We start from the raw sequence: 23,099 nt of genomic DNA on the forward strand, positions 1-23,099 counted from the left end.
GGAGGATGCTCTGTTGGCACCATGTGCCAGGTTCAGAAGGTGTGTTTAAAAGGGGGAATGCACAGAGCAGCCTGTGTCAGCGAGGTCCTGTCGGGCAGTTCTAGAGCAGCTTGTAGTGTTGCTGCTCTGCTGGGAGCCTGGACCCAACGTTTTAGGATATCCACAGTCAGTTGTTGTTTTGGTGGGCTGCCAAAATTTTCCTGAGGAACAGGACAGGAAAGGGAAGTGGTGACTTTTAGCAGTTCATGCCTTGGTTAAACCTGAGTGGAGTTTCATGAGACAAAGAAAAGGCACTATTGCTGTCAGAGAGCTTTTCTCCCTGCTGAATTCCAAGGCCAGCTGCAAACAATAGACGTGGGAGAGCTTCACAAAAAAAGTTAAACACATTTTTTATTATGGAACCTATTGCGTGACCTAAGCATAGTAACTGCTGCTAGCTCCCTATAGATGCTCTGATCATAGCTCTTGCTGTCTCTGGGTTCCTTACTTTGCTTCTCAGTAAAAGCAGTAATCCTCTTTCTGAAATTTTACCCTTATTAACTTTTGTTCCTGAGACTGGCCATTTTTGCTTGTACTCCCCTGAGCCAGATCAGTAAACTGCAGGTGCTTATGTCTTACTCACCTTTGACCATTATGAAAAAATGCTAAGATGGAACTTTGTCCTTGCCTAAGATTTCTGTTGTTGGAGTTATTCCTTAACAACATCTCTGTGCATTTCCCCTGTGCTCCATGATACTCCTTGCCCAACTCTTTCACCCAACTGTATACTCACTTTTTAGGTGATAATGACTCCATTAAAAAGCTTTTCATAAGCTTTTTTCCCACCTTGTGTTGCCCGTGAGCTGAGAAGAAATCTGTCTTGGTGTAGATTGTCTAGATGAATTGAGAGAGGCAAATATTAGAAGATCTCGAGACTTATCCTACCAGAGCTAGGGTATCTTTTCTGGTTTCTCTCCGTAAAGAATTCCTCTCCGAAATCTGTAGAGAAACTGCTGGGGCTCAGTAAATCATGTGTTCAGCTTTGGTGTGTAGATTGGAAATGGTGTGTCTGATTTGGGATGTTGGTTTCACAGTTTGTCTTCTGTGAATGGCTACTATCTCTCTGTCCAGGAGTGTCTTGTGGCTCACTAGTCTTCGGGTGGTGACTTGTGATGCAATGTTCTGCCCTTGCTCAAGCAAGCTGAGGAACTGAATGAGAACACAGACCAACATCTTGCCAGTCAGATAGATAGTTTTGGTGGCAATTGGCATAAGTGAATTGCATAGACTATTTTAATGGATTTTTATCAGTTCTGGGGTCTTATCCCACACTAGACTCTGTGTGGTGAGAGGCACAACTCCCAAGGCAGGGGTCTGTGAAGGCATTCTGTCTAGACAACTCCACTTACGGATATTGTGAGTAACCGAGTTCTGCTGTTAACTGCTCTCAAAGTTATCAATGCTCTGAAATGTCTGTACCTGTGTGGTTTGTTAAGTTCTGGAACCTTACATTAGTACGTTCATCCTCATGATCCAGCTGGCACTGTCTGCTTCTGAATACAGTGAGTTGTGTTTATCATTAACGGGCTGATGCGTTAATTCCTAAGTAATCCCAGCTAGTGACACTATACAGATAATGAATGGCAGGGAGTTTATTTCTTATTTAACGGTATCCCTCTTAGCAGATTATGATTAATTTTAATATTCAGCAATAAGCATTCTATAAAGAGTCTCACATTGTCAGGCAGCGTGTCCTTTTTCCTGAACAGTTGCTCAATGAGCTTTCCTTAAAATTTGTATTAAAATACTGGCTCCTGATTTGGTCCCATACCAACAGTCCCTCATCACAAAACTCCTTCCAGAGATTCCTACTCCAGAAGTTGAGATGCTTACAGTTGCTTCAACTAAGCGCTTCACCCATGCAGTTGTAATGTTTTTTTTCCTGAGCATTAAAAGCAAGAAAGTGAAACAATTTTCCAGCCCTTTGTAGCAAAGTTTATATGGAAGTGTTACTAATGACTTGTGCAATAAAAATTGCAATTCATTTTCAATACTCTAAGCAGCCTGTGCTTTGTCGTCTCTTTCTCCACTGCTTCGGTAGGTTTGATGCCATGTTTATCCACCATATATTCCTCCTCCACGTCATGAATTGTAGGGGGAAGAATTTCTCTGTACACAGCCCACCCGTTTGGGCCGTGTCCTAGGGCTGGTTCTGGCTGTAAGCAGCTCCCTGTAGTTAAAGTTGCTTGGGGTGGCAGGCCCCTAGCATGGTGCTGGTAGGGGACATGGCTCCTTTGACAGCTGGGAAGGGGAGAATGGGCAATACAGGGATAGGATGAACTTTGTTCTCAAACGCTGAGACACTAATAATAGTACAGTTTAGAAAGTGGTTCTTGAATATATTTGATCTGCTCTGGAAAAAAAAAGGTGTCACGGTTTTGAAACATGCCTGTTTTATTTCCACAGTTTGCAACTTTATGTCTCATGAAAAGTGCCTCAAGCATGTGAAGATACCATGCTCGTGTATTGCGTCAAGTCTCGTCAGGGTGAGTCTGCATGCGTTATGATATACTTTACCTAGCCAGTGGCTCAAGTTTGTTTGCTATATCTTTCTCATTAGTAAATTAATTAAAAAAATAGATTGGCTGTTTAATTTAATGATTTTAATATAACCTAATATGTTATTCATTGGTTCAAACTCTTACATCTTTTCCATGATGAAAGTTTTAAATCCAAACGCTTCTGAACCTGCCTGGAACAGGTGGTTATGCACAAACTGCCTTGAAAAATGCTGTGTTGTGTTTCTTAAAGATTACTAAAGTGGTCTAATGGTGTGTCATTGCCTGGAAGAATTGTCATACCTGAATGTGGTAACTGCTTCAGATGAGGTGCAGAGGTACGTTACACTCTTATACACGGTTTTCTGAGCAAGGGTTTCGGACATTACCACATATTTTACAGGTATAACACTTCAATAAGAGGGTGATAAGCCTTTGCTGTTGAGTGAAAGAGCCGTTTTTGACTTCTGTAGGGCCTGGTCTACACTACGCGTTTAAACTGATTTTAGCAACGTTAAACCGATTTAACGCTGTACCCGTCCACACAACGAGGCCCTGTATATCGATATAAAGGGCTCTTTAAATCGGTTTCTGTACTCCTCCCCAACGAGAGGAGTAGCGCTAAAATCGGTCTTACCATATCGGATTAGGGTTAGTGTGGCCGCAAATGGACGGTATTGGCCTCCAGGCGGTATCCCACAGTGCTCCACTGTGACCGCCCTGGACAGCAATCTGAACTCGGATGCAGTGGCCAGGTAAACAGGAAAAGCCCCACGAACTTTTGAATTTCATTTTCTGTTTGTCCAGTGTGGAGCTCTGATCAGCACGGGTGACGATGCAGTCCCAAATCCAAAGAGAGCTCCAGTATGGACTGTACAGGAGATACTGATTCTGACCGCTGTATGGGGAGACACATCTGTTCTATCAGAGCTCCGTTACGGAAGACGAAATGCCAAAGCATTTGAAAAAAATCTCCAGGCTATGATACAGAGTCCACAGCACAGTGCTGTGTGACAAGTGTAACGGAAAGCCAAAGAATCAAATGGATGCTCATGGAGGAAGAGAGGGGGGACTAAGGACTCCAGCTATCCCACAGTCCCCGAAAATCATTTACATTCTTGGCTGAGCTCCCAATGCCTATAGGATCAAACACATTGTCCGGGCTGGTTCAGGGTCTATCTCGTCAATTTACACCCCCTTCCCCTCTGTGATAGAAAAGGGGAAAAAATCATTTCTTGGCTTTTTTATAAGTCACCCTATGTATACTACATGCTGCTGGTAGACACGGTGCTGCAGCAGTAAACAGTAGCATCCTCTCTCCTCCCCTCCCCGGTGGCAGACGGTACAGTGAAGTAGGACTGATAGCCGTCCTTGTCATGAGCCCGTGAGTGCTCCTGGAGGCCGGCCAGGGGCGCCTGAGTAAAAATAGGAATGATTCCCGGTCATTCCCAGTAGATGGTACAGAACAGCTAGTAACCGTCCTCATCATAGCAATTGAGGGCTGAGCTCCATCAGCTCCCTCCCTTTCATGTGTAAAGAAAAGATTCTGTACTGCCTGGACTATCATAGCAGCTGGAGGCTGCCTCCCCCTCATTTTATCTCACTAACAAGTCACTGTTTCTTATTCCCACATTCTTTATTACTTCATCACACAAATGGGGGGGCACTGCAACAGTAGCCCAGGAGGGTTGGGGGAGCAGGGAAGCAACAGGTGGGGTTGTTGCAGGGGCACCCCCTGTGAATGGCATGTAGCTCATCATTTCTGCGGGATCTGACACGGAGCGGCTGTGCTCTCTGGTACACTGGTTCTCTAGTAGACTTGCCCCATATTCTAGGCAGGACTGACTCTATTTTTAGATACCATAAAGGAGGGATTGACTCGGGGAGTCATTCCCATTTTTGTCTTTGCGCCCCCGGCTGACCTCAGCCAGGGGCACCCATGACAGCAGCAGACGGTACAGAATGACAGATAACCGTCATCTCATTGCCAATTTACAATGGCAGCAGATGGTACAGAACGACTGATAACCGTCTCTGCTATCATGCAAAGGCAAATGAATGCTGCTGTGTAGTGCTGCTGTATCGCCTCTGTCAGCGGCATCCAGTACACATACGGTTACAGTGACAAAAGGCAAAACAGGCTCCAGGGTTGCCATGCTATGGCGTCTGCCAGGGCAATCCAGGGAAAAAGGGCGCGAAATGATTGTCTGCCATTGCTTTCCTGGGGGAAGGAATGAGTGACGACATTTACCTAGAACCACCCGCGACAATGATTTTTGCCCCGTCAGGCACTGGGATCTCAACCCAGAATTCCAGTGGGCGAGGGAGACTGTGGGAACTATGGGGTAGCTACGGAATAGCTACCCACAGTGCAACGCTCCAGAAATCGACGCTAGCCTCGGACCATGGACACACACCGCCAAATTAATATGCTTAGTGTGGCCACGTGCACTCGACTTTATACAATCTGTTTTACAAAACTGGTTTATGTAAAATCAGAATAATCCCGTTGTGTAGACGTACCCTCCGTTGGTGCATCTTAACATTTTTGTTCATGTGTGCCCTTTTTTTGAGTCTTAATTGTAACGGTGGATACAGACAGAAAATATCGTGTTGTCTCTATAGAAATCCATGGTATGCCCACATCTTGAATATTGTGGGCAGATATGGTTGCCCCATCTCAAAAAAGATATATTGGAAAGGGAAAAGGTTCAGAAAAGGGCAACAAAAATGATTAGGGGTATGGAATGGCTTCCGTATGAGGAGAGATTAAGAAGGCGGTTACTTTTCAGCTTGGAAAAGAGACAGCTAAGGGGGGATATGATAGAGCTCTACAAAATCATGAGTGGTGTGGAGAAAGTAAATAAAGAAGTGTTGTTTACTTCTTTTCATAACACAAGAACTAGGGGTCACCAAATGAAATCAATAGACAGTAGGTATAAAACAAACAAGAGGAAGTATTTCTTCACACAATATACAGTCAGTCTGTGGAACTCTTTGCCAGAGGATGTTGTGAAAGCCAAGACTATAACAGGGTTCAAAAAAGAACTAGTATGAATACACACATGCGCACACACACACACAAATGGTTTCAATGTAAATACTAAAGAAGAAAAGCACAAAGAGGTATTGTGGAGCCGAAGGAAGATGGAAATGGGAAGATGGGGGCAGTGAAATGCCTGGTGAAGTGTTAAGTGGTACGAAAGCTTTAAATAAGGAAAACCTGGAAGAGTTAGAGACATCTGTCATTAAATCAATCTCAGTGAATTAAAGGGATGTTGATACAGGTATAACAGAGAAGATAATCAGATACTTTTGGGAACGTTTAGATGGAGAGCCAGCGTCATCTGATATCTTGGATGTGTACTGCAAGTTCTTATGTCATTAAACCCACCCATTCTGTCTGGTTGAAACTTTTCCTTAGGTATGTTTGTACACCGCGTGTGACCTAGAACGTGCGAATATGAATTGACTAGGATGCTGAGGGTGGGGTCATGGCAAGAGCCTGTGGCTGTTTTTGGTGGAGCATTGCCAGCAGATCGAGGGAAGTGATTATTCCCTTCTGTTAGACACTGGTGAGGCCACACCTGGAGTATTGCATCCACTTTTGGTCCCCCCACTACAGAAGGGATGTGGACAAATTGGAGAGAATCCAGTGGAGGGCAACGAAAATGATTAGGGGGCTCGGGCACATGTCTTACAAGGAGAGGCTGAGGGAACTGGTGTTATTTAGTCTGCAGAATAGAAGAGTGAGGGACGATTTGATAGCAGCCTTCAACTACCCAAAAGTGGGTTCCAAAGAGGATGGTGCTCGGCTGTTCTCAGTGGTGGCAGGTGACAGAACAAGAAGCAATGATCTCAAGTTGCATTGGGGGAGGTCTAGGTTGGATATTAGGAAACACTATTTCACTAGGAGGGTGGTGAAGCACTGGAATGGGTTACCTAGGGAGGTGGTGGAATCTCCATCCTTAGAGGTTTTTAAGGCCTGGCTTAACAAAGCCTAGCTGGGATGATTTAGTGGGTGTTGGTCCTGCTTTGAGCAGTGGATTGGACTAGATGACCTTTTGAGGTCCCTTCTGACCCTGATATTCTATGATTTGTTCATTTAAATTTGGCATGTGATTTTAAAATATCAGTTCTTCTTAACTGTGTGATGAAAACCATGAGTCTGAATGTATTAATGTTAAAATCTGATATTATAATATTGTAGTCTAGTTGTTTTTATTTGTCTGAGTGCAGGTTGTTTTCCCCACTTTTCTCTGATATTTTATCTGATGTTTTGTTTTTGCTTAAACAATCAAAATACAAACAATAGCATATTTTATTTAACTTTAGATCATCCTCTCCTACGCCTACAGTTATGCAGCATGCCTTGTAACAATTGGCAGCTTTTCACACTCAGAATTGTCAACCTGTCAGTGTTGCTGTACAGAGTTGTAAAGGGCTGAAGAGCCTTCATGTAGAAAGGTGCTATATAAAATTTAAGATAGTCCAGAAGTAAACAGAACAGTTTCTTCACACAATGCACAGTCAACCTGTGGATCTCTTTGCCAGAGGATGTTATGAAGGCCAAGACTATAAGAGGGTTCAGAAAAGAACTAGATAAGTTCATGGAGGATAGGTCTATCAGTGGCTATTAGCCAGGATGGGCAGGGATGGTGTCCCTAGTCTCTGTTTGCCATAAGCTGGGAATGAGTGACAGGGAATGGATCATTTGATGATTGCCTGTTCTGTTCATTCCCTTTGGGACACGTGACAGTGGCCACTGTTGGAAGATGGGATACTGGGCTAGATGGACCTTTGGTCTGACCCAGTATGGTCATTCTTATGTTCTTGTTTTCTTGATATGAGTTCTGTTAACCCTGGACCACTGAGCAAGTAAAGGCTGCCATGTGGGAGATTTTGTGTTTTGTGTAGTCTACATAAGTAAATATTGAACTTGGTTCTTAATTAAAAAATATAACAAAGCAAAACAACTAATGATGGTTTATAATATATGTGGAAAATTTATTTTTGCATTCATCACCGTCCCAGGTTATTTACATGTGGTTTTTTATGGAAAGCTCTGATGTATGAAGCGGTGTTAAGAGGGTATTTTTCCTGTCATTTTCTCCTCATGTATTAATACTAAGCTCATGACATAAATTACATTTTTAATCTCTTGGATTTTATCTGGAACAGACAACAGCCTTTAAAGTCCATCTGTGACAGTGTTTCATTTGATGTTAAATCAAACTGTCAGAGAACCATTTTTCAATGATTGTCTCATGGAAATTTTCATATCTAAACAGAGCTTCCTTTCCAGGATCAAGTAAAGGCTCATACAGTCTCAAACATGTCATGACTGCAGCTAGTCTCAGATAAATTCTGGACTAGGAGATTTGCAAGGATGCCTTACTAAGTTGTTTTTTGCTTGGATTTAGTGTTTCACACTGAAATCAGGCCATGGTATTTCAAAACCTGTTTTTGTAGACAGTCCAGCTTGCCAAGTGTCCATGTCTACTGTTCATGGGGTGTTTCTGTGTGTGTTCTGTGTGTTGTGAGGCTGTTAGATATCTCTTATGTTGTCATTTAAAAAAAATACTCTTTGTACTGTCTGAGGTGTTTAAAAAACTAACTGTATTGTGCTTAGTGATAAACATTGCACATCCTCACTGTGTGTTTCAACCAAGTTATGTAGGTGACGTTACGTGTTGTGAAAGTGTTCTCTGGGCTTTGCCTGGACATAGAAATATTTGCTTTTTTCTTTTGTTTTGATTTAACAGATTGTGGCCATATAGAGAAGTTTTTTAGTTTTTATGAGTTTTCTATGATAAATGCTTGCTTTTAGAGAAGTTAGGTATTTGTAGTACTTGTTCTCCGAACGTAGTTGTGTTTAATGCAGTTGTTACCCAAGACTTATATTTCTGTATGTGGACTGGAATCTGTCATAGTCCAACAATATTGTATTAATTTTGTGCAAACTAGGGTATCTATACAAAAGCGTGCTGAGATACTGATTTAGAACTGCACGTCTGTGTTAAGGCGTTTACAAGTTTTCTGTATAGAAATTCATTTAGAACTGATTAGTTATTGGTTGCTTGCATGTGTGATATTGGTATTTAACTTTTTTCTTGCTGATTCAGATACTGGGAAATCAAGATTATAGTTCCCATAAAATGTTGCCCAAACACCAGAATTTGCTGTTGACTGTCTTGCGGAAGAGATGTCACGACTGTTGCTTCAGAGTACTAGTGTCTTGGATGAACGTTTAACAAATGAAACTGGTGAATGTAGCATCTTCTCCCATGCCCATGAATTGTGATTGACTGAGCACCATTTGCTCCCAGTAGATAGAAATTTAACTTTCCTTCCAGAGAACATATTCCTTTGAGCCCTGGGAAAGCTTACGTTGTTTAAATTTCTTTTTCACAAATGACAGATTTATTGCCCTGATTACAGGCTGAGGTGACAGAGTGGGGCAAGAGGGAAGTGTCGGTGCAGCTTTCCAGGGGTCTGTGACTTCATAAGCAGGTGCTTGACCTTGTCTGTTGACCTGATTTTTTTTTTCCCCCCATTGGCTCCAGCTGTGCACAATTGATTGGTTGTGTTTGTCAGTTGCTGTATTTCTCATAAACTGCTGGAAGAAGCGAAAAGGGATGGGGGGAAATATAGAGTTAGGTTAATCCCCACTTAAAACTACTGATGATCCATTCTGTATTAAACATTCCAGGCGTGATGGTAACAGTTGCATGCCTCTTTATCTAGTCCTCACCCCTGTAGCATTTTGCCTCGGTATTAGGAGTCTCAGAGGAGTGAGTTCCACCGAAGGGGTGAAAATCCAAATAGCATTGTCATCATCGTCCCTGTTTGCCTGAGATTTTATGGACGTGCCTAAGAGTGCTCATTCATTTACTAAGATTTTTCAAAATCAGGCATTTGATAATTTGCAAGACTTCAGATACAAATGTGTTACATTCAGGTGGAGGGAAGAACGTCGGGACAGGGATAGCTTGGGGAAAGAGGGATGGAAAGAGGGAGAGGAGCGTGGATGGTGGAGGTAATGGATGAGAGTGAGGGGTGGGAGGATGTTGGGGCAAACAGCCTATCAGAAGATAGAAAACTGTGTCCAGAATCCCAGTGGAGAATGCCATCTCTTGACATCACCTGCCTCATCCTTCCCTTTTTAGGAGTTGTTGCTTGCTACTGGGATCTGCTTCTGCTTCCCAGAGTGCTGTGGCACTGCTTGTGGTTCCTGGGGAGGGTCGGTGTCTGCTGGGGCCTGATGTCCCGGGAGGGAGAGTGAAGGGGTATTTAAACATAACTCGGGATGATCTGAAGTCGAACAGAGCAGCTAGTTACCAATTTGATCGTAGCCAGGATCATGGGCTCTGATGAGGTGTCATAGCAACTTAAAATGACCCCAGCTTTGCTTTATAGCTCATCTGCTGAGCAGTGACATTTCTAGCATCATAGCACTGTCAGTGAGATGAGCAGTACCTGTTGAATCATCAAAATCATTCCTTGGAAGTGTCCCATCCAGTATTGACCCAGCCCGCCTGAGCTTTGAAGATTAGACTGGTTAGTATGGTGGCAGGTCACTAGAAGAATTTTTTTTGTTCTAAAAATCAGCTGACATCAAACATTATTCCTGTGAGAAATAGGGGTGATTTTAGAGATGGAAATGAGAGAACTCCGTTTTGTTTTTTTTAAGTGGTAAATTGTGTGTGTGTGTTTGTGTTTTAAGAGGCTGGGAAATAGATGGACAGGTGAGCTCAATCTCTGTATGAATCACAACTAGTGACACTGGGTATAAAACCTTCCCCTCCCTTTTTTTAAAAAATTTTGACTTCCACAAAAGCTGGACAGGTTTTCAGTTAGATTTTTCATTTGTATCAATTTTAGCAATAAGTGTCGGTAGAAGGTCTTGTGTTGTAGGTTATAACAACAGTCAAAACTTCTGTGGTGGGCTTATGATTGTGAATTGAATTATCCTGTAACAAATATGTTAATTCTTAGTTGAAAGTTAAAATATCAACTTACTAATATTACTACTTAATTATTAATTTATTACAAATTGTAATGAAAAGTTATTTAATTTTAGTCAATCATTTGAAGATTAGCAAACATGTAGGTTAAAATATCAATACCAAACTTTTATTTTTTAAATACTATTTTCTTGGCATAAACTTGTACATGTAACAATCATATTCAAGATGCATCTGTCTGAGGACTTCATCTAGTGCCAGTTGTTGTACTGCATAAGTGCTTCACTGGTTCTGGAAGGTGAGGTCCCCCCTAGTAGACTTCACGAGATTTCTGCTCTTCTCCTTTTCCTGTGTATGTACAAGTTTTTGACTCTATTCTTTCCACTCCTCCCCTTTTTGTTTCTTTGGCTGTAGTGTGAAAGTTTTGTTCAAGCCAAGGGGGTCTGCAGCATGTCCTCGAAGTGGCCAGGTTCCAGACTAATCCAGTCTTATCTGGAGGGTCATTTGACAGATGTGCCCCCTTGACTGGGAAGGATCTGCCTGCAGATCTCTTGTGGTTCATCCTGAGTTTTGTGAGCTGCATTGTTCCCGCAGGACAATTGTCTGGAGCCTCATAAAAGTGTGGGAGACTTGATGTGACGAGTTGTTGAGCTACCAACAAAGCTAGGCACAGTGTCCTTTTTTTCTTACATTATAAGCACAGGAAACTTAAACCAATGCAATTTTTTGACTGTTCCAAATGTTTTCACTGCTCCAAATTCTTCATCCTCTCCTCCAAGCCCCCATGTCTGCCTCCCTAGGCAGGAGAGCACTCCATCTAAACTCTTGTAAACTTGATATAAGCTGTAGCCTGTCATGAGAATCACATACTAGCTCTGAATCCACAATCTTTCACATTCAGAAATAGTACTGGTTTCAGAGTGGTAGCCGTGTTAGTCTGTATCAGCAAAAAGAATGAGGAGTCCTTGTGGCCGCTAGAGACTAACAAATTTATTTGGGCATAAGCATCTGATGAGGTGGGTTTTAGCCCACAAAAGCTTATGCCCAAATAAATTTGTTAGTCTCTAAGGTGCCACAAGGACTCCTAGAATTAAGATAGATACTCCCTGGAAGGTTTCAGAGTAGTCTGTATCTGCAAAAAGAACAAGAGTACTTGTGGCATTTTAGAGACTAACAAATTTATTTCAGCATGAGCTTTCGTGAGCTACAGCTCACTTCTTTGGATGCATAGAATGGAACAAACAGACAGGAGATATTTATACATAGAACATGAAAAGATGGAAGTATGCATACCAACAGGAAGAGTCTAATCAATTGAGTATCAGAGAGTAGCCGTGTTAGTCTGGATCTGTAAAAGCAGCAAAGAATCCTGTGGCACCTTATAGACTAACAGACATTTTGGAGCATGAGCTTTCGTGGGTGAATACCCACTTCCTCAGATGCATGTAATGGAAATATCCAGGGGCAGGTATATATATGTGTGCTAGCAAGCAAGCTAGAGATAACGAGGTCAGTTCAATCAGGGAGGATGAGGCCCTGTTCTAGCAGTTGAAGTGTGAAAACCAAGAGAGGAGAAACTGGTTCTGTAATTGGCAAGCCATTCACAGTCTTTGTTCAATCCTGAGCTGATGGTGTCAAATTTGCAGATGAACTGAAGCTCAGCAGTTTCTCTTTGAAGTCTGGTCCTGAAGTTTTTTTGCTGCAGGATGGCCACCTTAAGGTCTGCTATAGTGTGGCCAGGGAGGTTGAAGTGCTCTCCTACAGGGTTTTGTATATTGCCATTCCTAATGTCTGATTTGTGTCCATTTATCCTTTTCCGTAGAGACTGTCCAGTTTGGCCGATGTACATAGCAGAGGGGCATTGCTGGCATATGATGGCGTATATTACATTGGTGGATGTGCAGGTGAATGAACCAGTGATGGTGTGGCTGATCTGGTTAGGTCCTGTGATGGTGTCGCTGGTGTAGATATGTGGGCAGAGTTGGCATTGAGGTTTGTTGCATGGATTGGTTCCTGAGCGAGAGTTTATTATGGTGTGGTGTGCAGTTACTGGTGAGAATATGTTTCAGGTTGGCAGGTTGTCTGTGGGCAAGGATTGGCCTGCCACCCAAGGCCTGTGAAAGTGTGGGATCATTGTCCAGGATGGGTTGTAGATCCTTGATGATGCGTTGGAGGGGTTTTAGCTGGGGGCTGTATGTGATGGCCAGTGGAGTCCTGTTGGTTTCTCTCTTGGGTTTGTCTTGCAGTAGGAGGCTTCTGGGTACACGTCTGGCTCTGTTGATCTGTTTCCTTATTTCCTCGTGCGGGTATTGTAGTTTTGAGAATGCTTGGTGGAGATTTTGTAGGTGTTGGTCTCTGTCTGAGGGGTTAGAGCAGATGCGGTTGTACCTCAGTGCTTGGCTGTAGACAATGGATCGTGTGATGTGCCCGGGATGGAAGCTGGAGGCATGAAGGTAGGCATAGCGGTCGGTGGGTTTTTGATATAGGGTGGTGGTAATGTGACCATCACTTATTTGCACCGTGGTGTCAAGAAAGTGGACCTCCCGTGTAGATTGGTCCAGGCTGAGGTTGATGGTGGGGTGGAAGCTGTTGAAATCATGGTGGAATTTTTCCAGAGTCTCCTTCCCATGGGTCCAGATGATGAAGATGTCGTCATCATCATCATCATCAGGACACTCCCTACACTAACACCAGAAGAAATCAACATACCCCTAGAGCCCCGACCAGGGTTATTCTATCTACTACCCAAGATCCACAAACCCGGAAATCCTGGACGCCCCATCATCTCGGGCATTGGCACTCTCACTGAAGGACTGTCTGGATATATGGACTCTACTCAGACCCTATGCCACCAGCACTCCCAGCTATCTCCGCGACACCGCTGATTTCCTGAGGAAACTACAATGCATTGGTGACCTCCCAGAAAACACCAGCCTAGCCACCATGGATGTAGAGGCTCTCTACACAAACATCCCACACACAGATGGAATACAAGCTGTCAGGAACACTATCCTTGATGATGCCACAGCACAACTGGCTGCTGAGCTCTGTGCCTTTATACTTACACACAACTATTTCAAATTTGATGACAATATATCTCTCCAGATCAGTGGCACTGCTATGGGCACCCGCATGGCCCCACAATATGCCAATATCTTCATGGCCGACCTGGAACAACGCTTCCTCAGCTCTCGTCCACTCACACCCCTTCTCTGTCTACGCTACATTGATGACATCTTCATCATCTGGACCCATGGGAAGGAGACTCTGGAAAAATTCCACCATGATTTCAACAGCTTCCACCCCACCATCAACCTCAGCCTGGACCAATCTACACGGGAGGTCCACTTTCTTGACACCACGGTGCAAATAAGTGATGGTCACATTACCACCACCCTATATCGAAAACCCACCGACCGCTATGCCTACCTTCATGCCTCCAGCTTCCATCCCGGGCACATCACACGATCCATTGTCTACAGCCAAGCACTGAGGTACAACCGCATCTGCTCTAACCCCTCAGACAGAGACCAACACCTACAAAATCTCCACCAAGCATTCTCAAAACTACAATACCCGCACGAGGAAATAAGGAAACAGATCAACAGAGCCAGACGTGTACCCAGAAGCCTCCTACTGCAAGACAAACCCAAGAGAGAAACCAACAGGACTCCACTGGCCATCACATACAGCCCCCAGCTAAAACCCCTCCAACGCATCATCAAGGATCTACAACCCATCCTGGACAATGATCCCACACTTTCACAGGCCTTGGGTGGCAGGCCAATCCTTGCCCACAGACAACCTGCCAACCTGAAACATATTCTCACCAGTAACTGCACACCACACCATAATAACTCTAGCTCAGGAACCAATCCATGCAACAAACCTCGATGCCAACTCTGCCCACATATCTACACCAGCGACACCATCACAGGACCTAACCAGATCAGCCACACCATCACTGGTTCATTCACCTGCACATCCACCAATGTAATATACGCCATCATATGCCAGCAATGCCCCTCTGCTATGTACATCGGCCAAACTGGACAGTCTCTACGGAAAAGGATAAATGGACACAAATCAGACATTAGGAATGGCAATATACAAAACCCTGTAGGAGAGCACTTCAACCTCCCTGGCCACACTATAGCAGACCTTAAGGTGGCCATCCTGCAGCAAAAAAACTTCAGGACCAGACTTCAAAGAGAAACTGCTGAGCTTCAGTTCATCTGCAAATTTGACACCATCAGCTCAGGATTGAACAAAGACTGTGAATGGCTTGCCAATTACAGAACCAGTTTCTCCTCTCTTGGTTTTCACACCTCAACTGCTAGAACAGGGCCTCATCCTCCCTAATTGAACTGACCTCGTTATCTCTAGCTTGCTTGCTAGCACACATATATATACCTGCCCCTGGATATTTCCATTACATGCATCTGAGGAAGTGGGTATTCACCCACGAAAGCTCATGCTCCAAAACGTCTGTTAGTCTATAAGGTGCCACAGGATTGTTTGCTGCTTTTAATCAATTGAGATGAGCTATCGTCAGCAGGGGAAAAAAACTTTTGAAGGGATAATTAAGACGACCCATAGAAGGTGTGAGGAGAATTTAACATAGGGAAATAGATTCAATTAGTGTAATGACCCAGCCATTCCCAGTCTCTGTTAAGGCCTAAGTTAATTGTGTCTAATTTGCATATTAATTCGAGTTCAGCAGTCTCTCTTTGGAGTCTGTTTTTGAAGTTTTTTTGTTGCAAAACTGCCACCTTTACGTCTGTCACTGAGTGGTTAGAGAGGTTGAAGTGTTCTCCCACTGGTTTTTGAATGTTATGATTCCTGATGTCAGATTTGTGTCCATTTCTTCTTTTGTGAAGAGACTGTCCAGTTTGGCCAATGTACATGGCAGAGGGGCATTGCTGGCACATGATGGCATATATCACATTGGTAGATGTGCAGGTGGAAGATTGTCATTTCATTTTCTATTTTTATTTTTGGTTTTTCTTCCCTTAATAGGATCCATAAAGCATTGAATTCCATAGAGGTAATAAAGGAGAGTTCTTAGTTATCAGGTTTGCTTTTGATGTTGCAAAAAGGAACAGTCTCCAGCAGGTCTTGATGATAACAGAAAACTCTATTGAATGAGTCATTCTTCCAAGTCGAAGCATGACTCACACAAAAACGTTTTCTGCTATAGAAGTACCATAGGATCTAAGGGCACCCGTGTATGCAGACTGCAAGAAATTGACCATAAGCTTTCCAATTACAAGGCTGCCCTTGAGAACTACCACCAACGGTAGGTCTAATCTGCTGTTTGTCTGACATATTTCAGACAAATTGGGTCAATTGTAGGAATACATTTGCTTCTGATACAGTGAAGTAATGTACAGATTTATACTGTTTCCCTTGCATCAGCCACAATAGAAATTTTGGGTATTGGCTATGTTAGCTAATTTGAACCATATTTATCCGTTTCCTGTCCTGTGATATGTTCCCACCTCTTGTAATGTTAATTCTTGTTTGATTACAATATTTATATGAGAAAGACTTGGGACTTTTTACCAGAAATTGCTTTTAATTTGCATTCTTCTTGTCCCAAGGAAAGTGAGGAAATTAACATAGTTACTCAGTATGGAGACTACTCGTGTTCTTTAAACCAATTTATACAAAATAAATAATTAGCAGTTACAGAAGGTGCGCATTCTCCTAACCAAAATGGAAGCAGGAAGGCAAGCTAAAACCCGATATAGCTAAAATACAAGATTAGAGGTTATTCAAACTAAACATACTTTTCAAAAAATAAAAATCCAGACCAAGTGAAGAAAACAGTGGTGGTTGGTAAGATGGAAACTAGGAAAGCAAAGAAAATTTGGAGAGAAAACTGACAAATAGGAAAAAAAAATCAAAACTCAGGGAATTCTTGAGGTATATTAAAAGCAAGAAGGCGTCAACCACTGAGTCAAGGGAGCAATCAAGGCAGAATGTTGTAGAGAAGCTAAATGATTTCTGTGGAAGAGTCTCCCACACATAGGGAGTGGACTTGATGTCTACTCCAGACTTTTCCTTTTTTCAGATGAGGCACTAACAGAGACTGAAATGTCAAAATAACAAATACTGGAATAAAATGATAAATTGAATAGCAAAGAGACAAGGTGGCTGAGGTAATATCTTTTATTGGACCAACTTCTGTGGGTAAAAGAGAAGCTTTCATACTGCACAGAGCTCTTGTTCTGATAATCACAAGGACTAGACTGCTTCCTCCAAGAGTTCTGAAGAAACTTGGGGTGAGAGTGTTCTGATTTTCAAAGCAGTCCTGGGGATTTAGACATGTCTTCCATTCCTGTGGCTAGTCTGTTTAAAAATATGAGCTATCACGTATTAAAATCAGCTTCTACACTGGAGGATAGCAAACATATATACTTCTTTAAAAGGGCACTTGGGGTTATTCTGGGAATTAGAGTAGTGAGTGTTACTTCAGTATCAGGTATATTGGTTGAAGTATTAATTAAAGACCATTCTAAAACACCTAGTTGAGCTTGATGTGATCAAGGTCTTGTTAAGGTATTTTGTTCCCCAAAAGTAAACTAGAATTTTATCGAGCATCTCAACAAAATAGTGGTTAAAGGAGAATGTGACATAGAATATTAGAGTTGGAAGGGACCTCAGGAGGCCATCTGGTCCAACCTGCTGCTTAAAGCAGGACCACTCCCCAGACAGATTTTTCCCCAGATCCCTAAATGGCCCTCTCAAGGATTGAACTCACAACCCTGGGTTTAGTAGGCCAATGCTCAAACCACTGAGCTATGCCTCTCCCCCCCACATCAAGCAGTTGATGTGACTTATTTGGCTGTTCAGAAGACCTTCAGCTCTTTCACAAGGTTCAATTATGGTAACTAATCCTGGAATGAAAAATAAAAGGCTATAACTAGGACCATACCAAATTCATGGTCCATTTCACGGTCATAGGATTTTAAAAATAATAAATGTCATGATTTCAGCTATTTAAATCTGAAATTTCAGGATGCTGTGGGAGTCCTGACCCATCTCCGAAGGCAGCCGCGCAGAAGTAAAGGTGGCATGGTATGGTATTGCCACCTTTACTTCTGCACTGCTGCTGGCAGAGTGCTGCCTTCAGAGCTGGGCACCTGGCCAGCAATTGCCACTCTCCAGACACCCAGCCCTGAAGGCAGCGCAGAAGTAAGGGTGACAATACTGCAACCCCCCTACAATAATGTTGCAACCCCTCCCCCCAACCCTCTTTTGGGTCAGGCCCCCCAGTTTGAGAAATAAATCTGTACAGTATAGGGTAAAAGTGCACACAAGACCAGATTTCATGGCAGAGACCAGATTTCCCGGTCCGTGACACATTTTTCACAGATGTGAATTTGATAGGACCCTAGCTATAACAAATTTGAAATTGTCCAAAAGAGGAAATGGCATGGTGGGGGAAGAAGTTGGAAAAAGGAGGCTTCTGCTGGTTGTTGGTTGTTTTGGGTTTTGTTTTTGTTATGAGATCAAGCTCTTTAAAAGTCAGGAAAATTCTGAAGATTAAGATTATTTCAAGTAATGTTAATTCATCCACTTTGCATATATGTAATATTCCCTAGTCCTTTTCCTCTGTTAAAGACGTGTTGTATTGATAACGATCTTAAAGGCCTAAAGAGTTAAAGGTGTTCATGAACGCTTTCACTGTCCAACATTAAACAGCAATAGGTGGGTTCATAATGGATTTATTTGGACATAAGCTTTCGTGGGTAAAAAAAACCTCACTTCTTCAGATGCATGAAGAAGTGAGGTTTTTTTACCCACAAAAGCTTATGCCCAAATAAATCTGTTAGTCATTAAGTGCCACCGGACACCCAAAAGTATTCATTCATATTGAAAGTTTATTGATTAAACACAAGAAAGAACACAAAATTAAAACAAGTATTTATGTTGAAACTGTGGTTGAGTGATTATGCAAAACAGACTTAGTTAGACCTTATCAAAGTCTCTCTCCTTTTGGTGTCAAACTATCAGTCTCTTATTTTCAGAACAGTCGTTCTTTGTTGAAAAGGCAAAGGTTAATTTTACTCTGTCCTGATGTGAAGGGCATCTGCTTATCCTGTTCTTCACAAGCAGGCAGACTAAAGGTGGAGGAGAGATGGGATAGATAAGATGGATGAAACATGGCTTTTGTTGATGTTATTGGAACACTGGATTACTAGTTAATTATGAGTGGATGCTTTGGCTGGCTAATCGATCAAGACACCTGATGCTTTGACCCTGGTTAGTTATGATCTGATCAGGGCTGTCATCTGGTTGGATCCTTTCTCCTTAGACAAAGCTGGATTGAATGACTGCAGTATAGTTGACTTAAGGAGTCAATGAAAAGCCAGGAGTGAAATAGGCTAGGAAGGAAGAAAGAAAGAGAGAAATCGTGGGTGGAAGATAACACACGAGAAGGGAATTCAATGCAGGATTTTGCATGTCTTTGTGGTGCTGGTAATTCACTCTCCCCGCTGAGGGGCTGAGGAGTGGGTGTCATGATGATGTGATGACTTTCAGCACTCACAGGAGAAAACCAAGTTCCTTAAACGAGCGAGGCCAGACGGCCTTCCCTTCAAGAAGAATGTCCCTTGATATCACTCAAGAAAATTTCCATACTTGTGGAATAAATATATATAGGAAGGCAGAATTCACTTTCTTCATGTGGCAGCTAACGGAAGTCTGTTTCGAAAGCAGATAGTGGTTTGGATTACGGCAACCATGTTAAGTCAGTTGTTCGAATCTTAGCTGAGAATTTCCAGACTTCTGCGCATACTTTGTTTTTTCATTGTTTAATAGTGTATCTTAGCAGCTCCCGACGGCACCAAACAGGCCCCATTGTGTTAAGTGCTTTGCAAACAACTGGAAAGACAGTGTTTTATTTTTCCTGTCCTCAGTTTCACAACAGTGTAATGCCCTGAAGAGCTTACAATTTAATGTAATGTTATTTTTTTAAAAGCTAACATTCCAATAACACATTGTTCTCCCAGGGAGAATGCTTTCAAAGCCTTAAGTCTTTTGACTGGATATTTCTTTTTGTGAGTGTTTTGTAGACCAGAAACAATTATGCGTGGCATTGTTGGGAGCTTATCTGTAGAGCAAAGGTTAAGAGAATTGGAAAATCCCTAGCAGAATTAGGAAAGGCTGCTATAGATAGCTGAAAACAGAATAGTCATCCCCGTACCACAAATACCGGGTAATGTTTCTGTTTACACACTACTCTTGATTTCACTTTATGAACTGTAGTTTGCATCTCAGCCACCCGATAGTAAGAATTGTTAACATAATTTCGAAGTGCCATGATCGGTAAATCATATAAAAGGATAGTGTTTATAGTGGTGGCAACAAAAGGCCTTTGAAGATTATTGAAAGCAGAGCCATTTGATGATGGTAAAAGCAGTTTGTTTATACTGTACACTACATTTCTATATGGTATAGTAAGTAATATAGCAAGACAATATCCAGTTACACAAGAAGACAGTATCCAAAGGGCAGTACTCAGATGTCTTCATGAGTTATGGCTGGAAAGAAAATGCTGAAATGAAGGATAAGGGAATACTCTGTTCATAAGTAAACTAGGTGTTCAAGGGCATTTCAGGATATAAATTGAAATATGCATGAACACTGACCTTCATGTGAGTAGAAGTTTGGTCAGTACTGTATTGGCACTTAGATGTTTTTAATGGCATTTCATGGATAAAGTTTCTGTATTGTTCTGTACAAATTGATTTTAGTGGCATCGGACTGTAAAAGGAGCTCTGTAACTGATGAGAACTAAGAAATTGCAACTCTCTTTGTGACTATGGAAGCCATCTCCTGTGCTTTTAATGCACAATATTAATACAGCTACTTAGTCTCATTTCAAAATGAGTACTATTTCAGGACTTGGACTGCAAGCTCATCACCAGACCTTCCCTGGCAAGGGATTGTCCTGAAGACAGGACAAGAAGTGATGGGCTTAATCTGCAGCAAAGGGGGACTTACGCTAGCTATTATATTATTATAAATTGACATTTTCTGACAGAAAAGTGTTCCGTCTGCACATTTTTAACCAACTCTAATGTGAATACAGTCTTGTGGCTGAGATATTACACACACGTATTAGGAAATTTGAAATTACAGTGTATGCATGTACACTTTTAGGAATCATTATAACTTGACCAAAGTGCCATTTTGTGTCATAATAGAAAAATTAAAAACTAGTGCATATATGCACAGGGCTGTGAGTTATGGTTGCTGTGTGAATTATATTGACATTTATGCATCTATGGTTGTAACTTTAATGTTAGGAAAACATGATTTTAATATACCTGGGAATGTTGTTTTAAGTACAATGTTTTAGTTGTATTTTTGTCTTTAGGGAGGGAATTATCATCTTTCGTCCACCTGAATGAATTCAGATTAGGAGATCAATAATTTGTGTTAGGAATCTGCTCAGCCAATTAAAAAAGAAAAGTATTTTACTTTTAGTTTTTCATTTCCCCATCCCTTGTTTCATTTATATGTCAGTCTTTGTCCCATCATTCTGCACTCATCCAATCACCTGGGATCTCTTTCCCATCTTGCGACTGACAAACCTTTGTTTCACTTACTTTGTCATGAGCATTTCCGGAATAGAATTGCTTAGCGTAATCCTGCCTGTGTTCTGGTTTAGTTAGAGCTTCCCGGTGCAGACCCTTTAGAAACTGACCGGAATGGTATGATTCTGATCAATTTCAGATTGCTGCTAGCAAATACAGGCAAATGCTAATACTCAAGGAACAGTCAGATCTTGCTAAATAATTTGGTGGGGTTGTCTGCTGGAGTGAGTATGGAAACGTGGTATTTGTGTGATCTCATGTATCATCTAAAAGCTGCTGTTAACACATTTTACTGGAAATGATTTTTGTTGTGCAATGTCATAGTGAAATGTTGTTCCAAATGTACTTCAGATAGGTTTTTATTTGAATGTGACCAGGCTAATTGTCATGGAGTCATAGACAACAATAAATGATGTGATGTCGTAGCTTGTCATGAAGTGTATGTGGATTACTCAATTCAAGAGGCACACTGTGTGTAATATAAAAGTGTAAATTTGAAATTTTAAAATGTAATTAACCTAAATTATACCTGAACTTTGTGAGATTAGTCATTTGAATTCTAAAGTCTAAAAGAGACATTTGTACTTCTGGCTTATTGTATGAGTGTACTAATGTGACAGGAATATGCCGCTTCAAATACTAGTGTCTCCAGACTGTGGATCTCTCAAAACTGGATGACTGGGCAACAAAATGGCAGATGAAATTCAAGGTTGATAAATGCAAAGTAATGCACATTGGAAAACATAATCCCAACTATACATATAAAATAATGGGATCTAAATTAGCTGTTACCACTCCACAAAAGAGATGTTGGAGTCATTGTGGATAGTTCTCTGAAAACATCCACTCAATGTGCAGCGGCAGTCAGAAAAGCAAATAGAATGTTGGGAATCCTTAGGAAAGTGATAGATAATGAAAAAGAAAATATCATATTGCTGCTATATAAATTCATGGTACGCCCACATCTTGAATACTGTGTGCAGATGTGTTCACCCCATCTCAAAAAAGATATGTTGGAATTGGAAAAGGTACAGAAAAGGGCAATGATTAGCGGTATAGAATAACTTCTGTGCGAAGAGAGATTAATAAGACTGGGACTTTTCAGCTTGGAGAAGAGATGACTAAGGAGAGATATGGTAGAGGTCTATAAAATCATGATTGGTGTGGAGAAGGTGAATAAAGAAGTGTTATTTTCTACTTCTCATAACACAAGAATTAGGGGTCACTAAATGAAATTAATAGGCGACAGGTGTAAAACAAACAAACAAAAGGAAGTATGTCTTCCCACAGCACACAATCAACCTGTGGAACTCCTTACCACAGGATGTTGGGAAGACTAAGACTGTAACAGGGTTCAAAAAAGAATTAGATAAATTCATGGAGGATAGGTCCATCAATGGCTATTAGCCAGGATGGGCAGGGATGGCATTCCTACCATCTGTTTGCCAGAAGCTTTGATGGGCGACAGGAGATGGATCACTTGATGATTACCCGTTCTGTTCATTCCCTCTGGGGCACCTGGCATTGGCCACTCTTGGAAGACATGATGCTGGGCTAGATGGACCTGTGGTCTGACCCAGTATGGCCGTTCTTATGTTCTTATTACTGTCTGTTGTTGTTTGTTTGGTATCACCTGAAGAAAAGACTCAGTCCCAAGATTCAGCTGTGGTTATTGTTACTAGATCCAGACTCTGTCATAAATAGGAAGATGCAGTGTTAAAAGACCGTTTAACACTGTTGAGACATTTTTCCTACTGTATTGAAAGATGAAATTCCACCCGTGCTTTTTTCCATTGGCCCTGCACTTCCCAATTTAGCAGCAATCATTGATATGGGAGAGAAATAATTAGATTTTTGTTACATTACTTTATAAGAAGAGTATAGTGACACTAAAAATGTTTTGTTAAACCTGTTAGTGCTGCCCATAGCAACAGAATCTCGAGATACCACTGTCCATTGGGAAGTTGAGCAATTCCTCTTTGAGC

At 41.8% G+C, this 23,099-nt stretch overlaps 1 protein-coding gene across 1 annotated transcript in view; it reads left to right on the top strand.

The window, feature by feature from the left end:
• DGKQ (diacylglycerol kinase theta) overlaps positions 1–23,099 on the top strand; it is a 159,939-nt gene that overhangs the window by 33,105 nt on the left and 103,735 nt on the right. The window contains exon 3 of the mRNA XM_030566832.1: positions 2,446–2,525. Within this exon, the coding sequence (XP_030422692.1) occupies positions 2,446–2,525 (80 nt within the window). The remainder of the gene's footprint in view (positions 1–2,445; positions 2,526–23,099) is intronic.

Source organism: Gopherus evgoodei, chromosome 6 (assembly GCF_007399415.2).
Source record: "Gopherus evgoodei ecotype Sinaloan lineage chromosome 6, rGopEvg1_v1.p, whole genome shotgun sequence".
Taxonomy (NCBI): domain Eukaryota; kingdom Metazoa; phylum Chordata; order Testudines; family Testudinidae; genus Gopherus; species Gopherus evgoodei.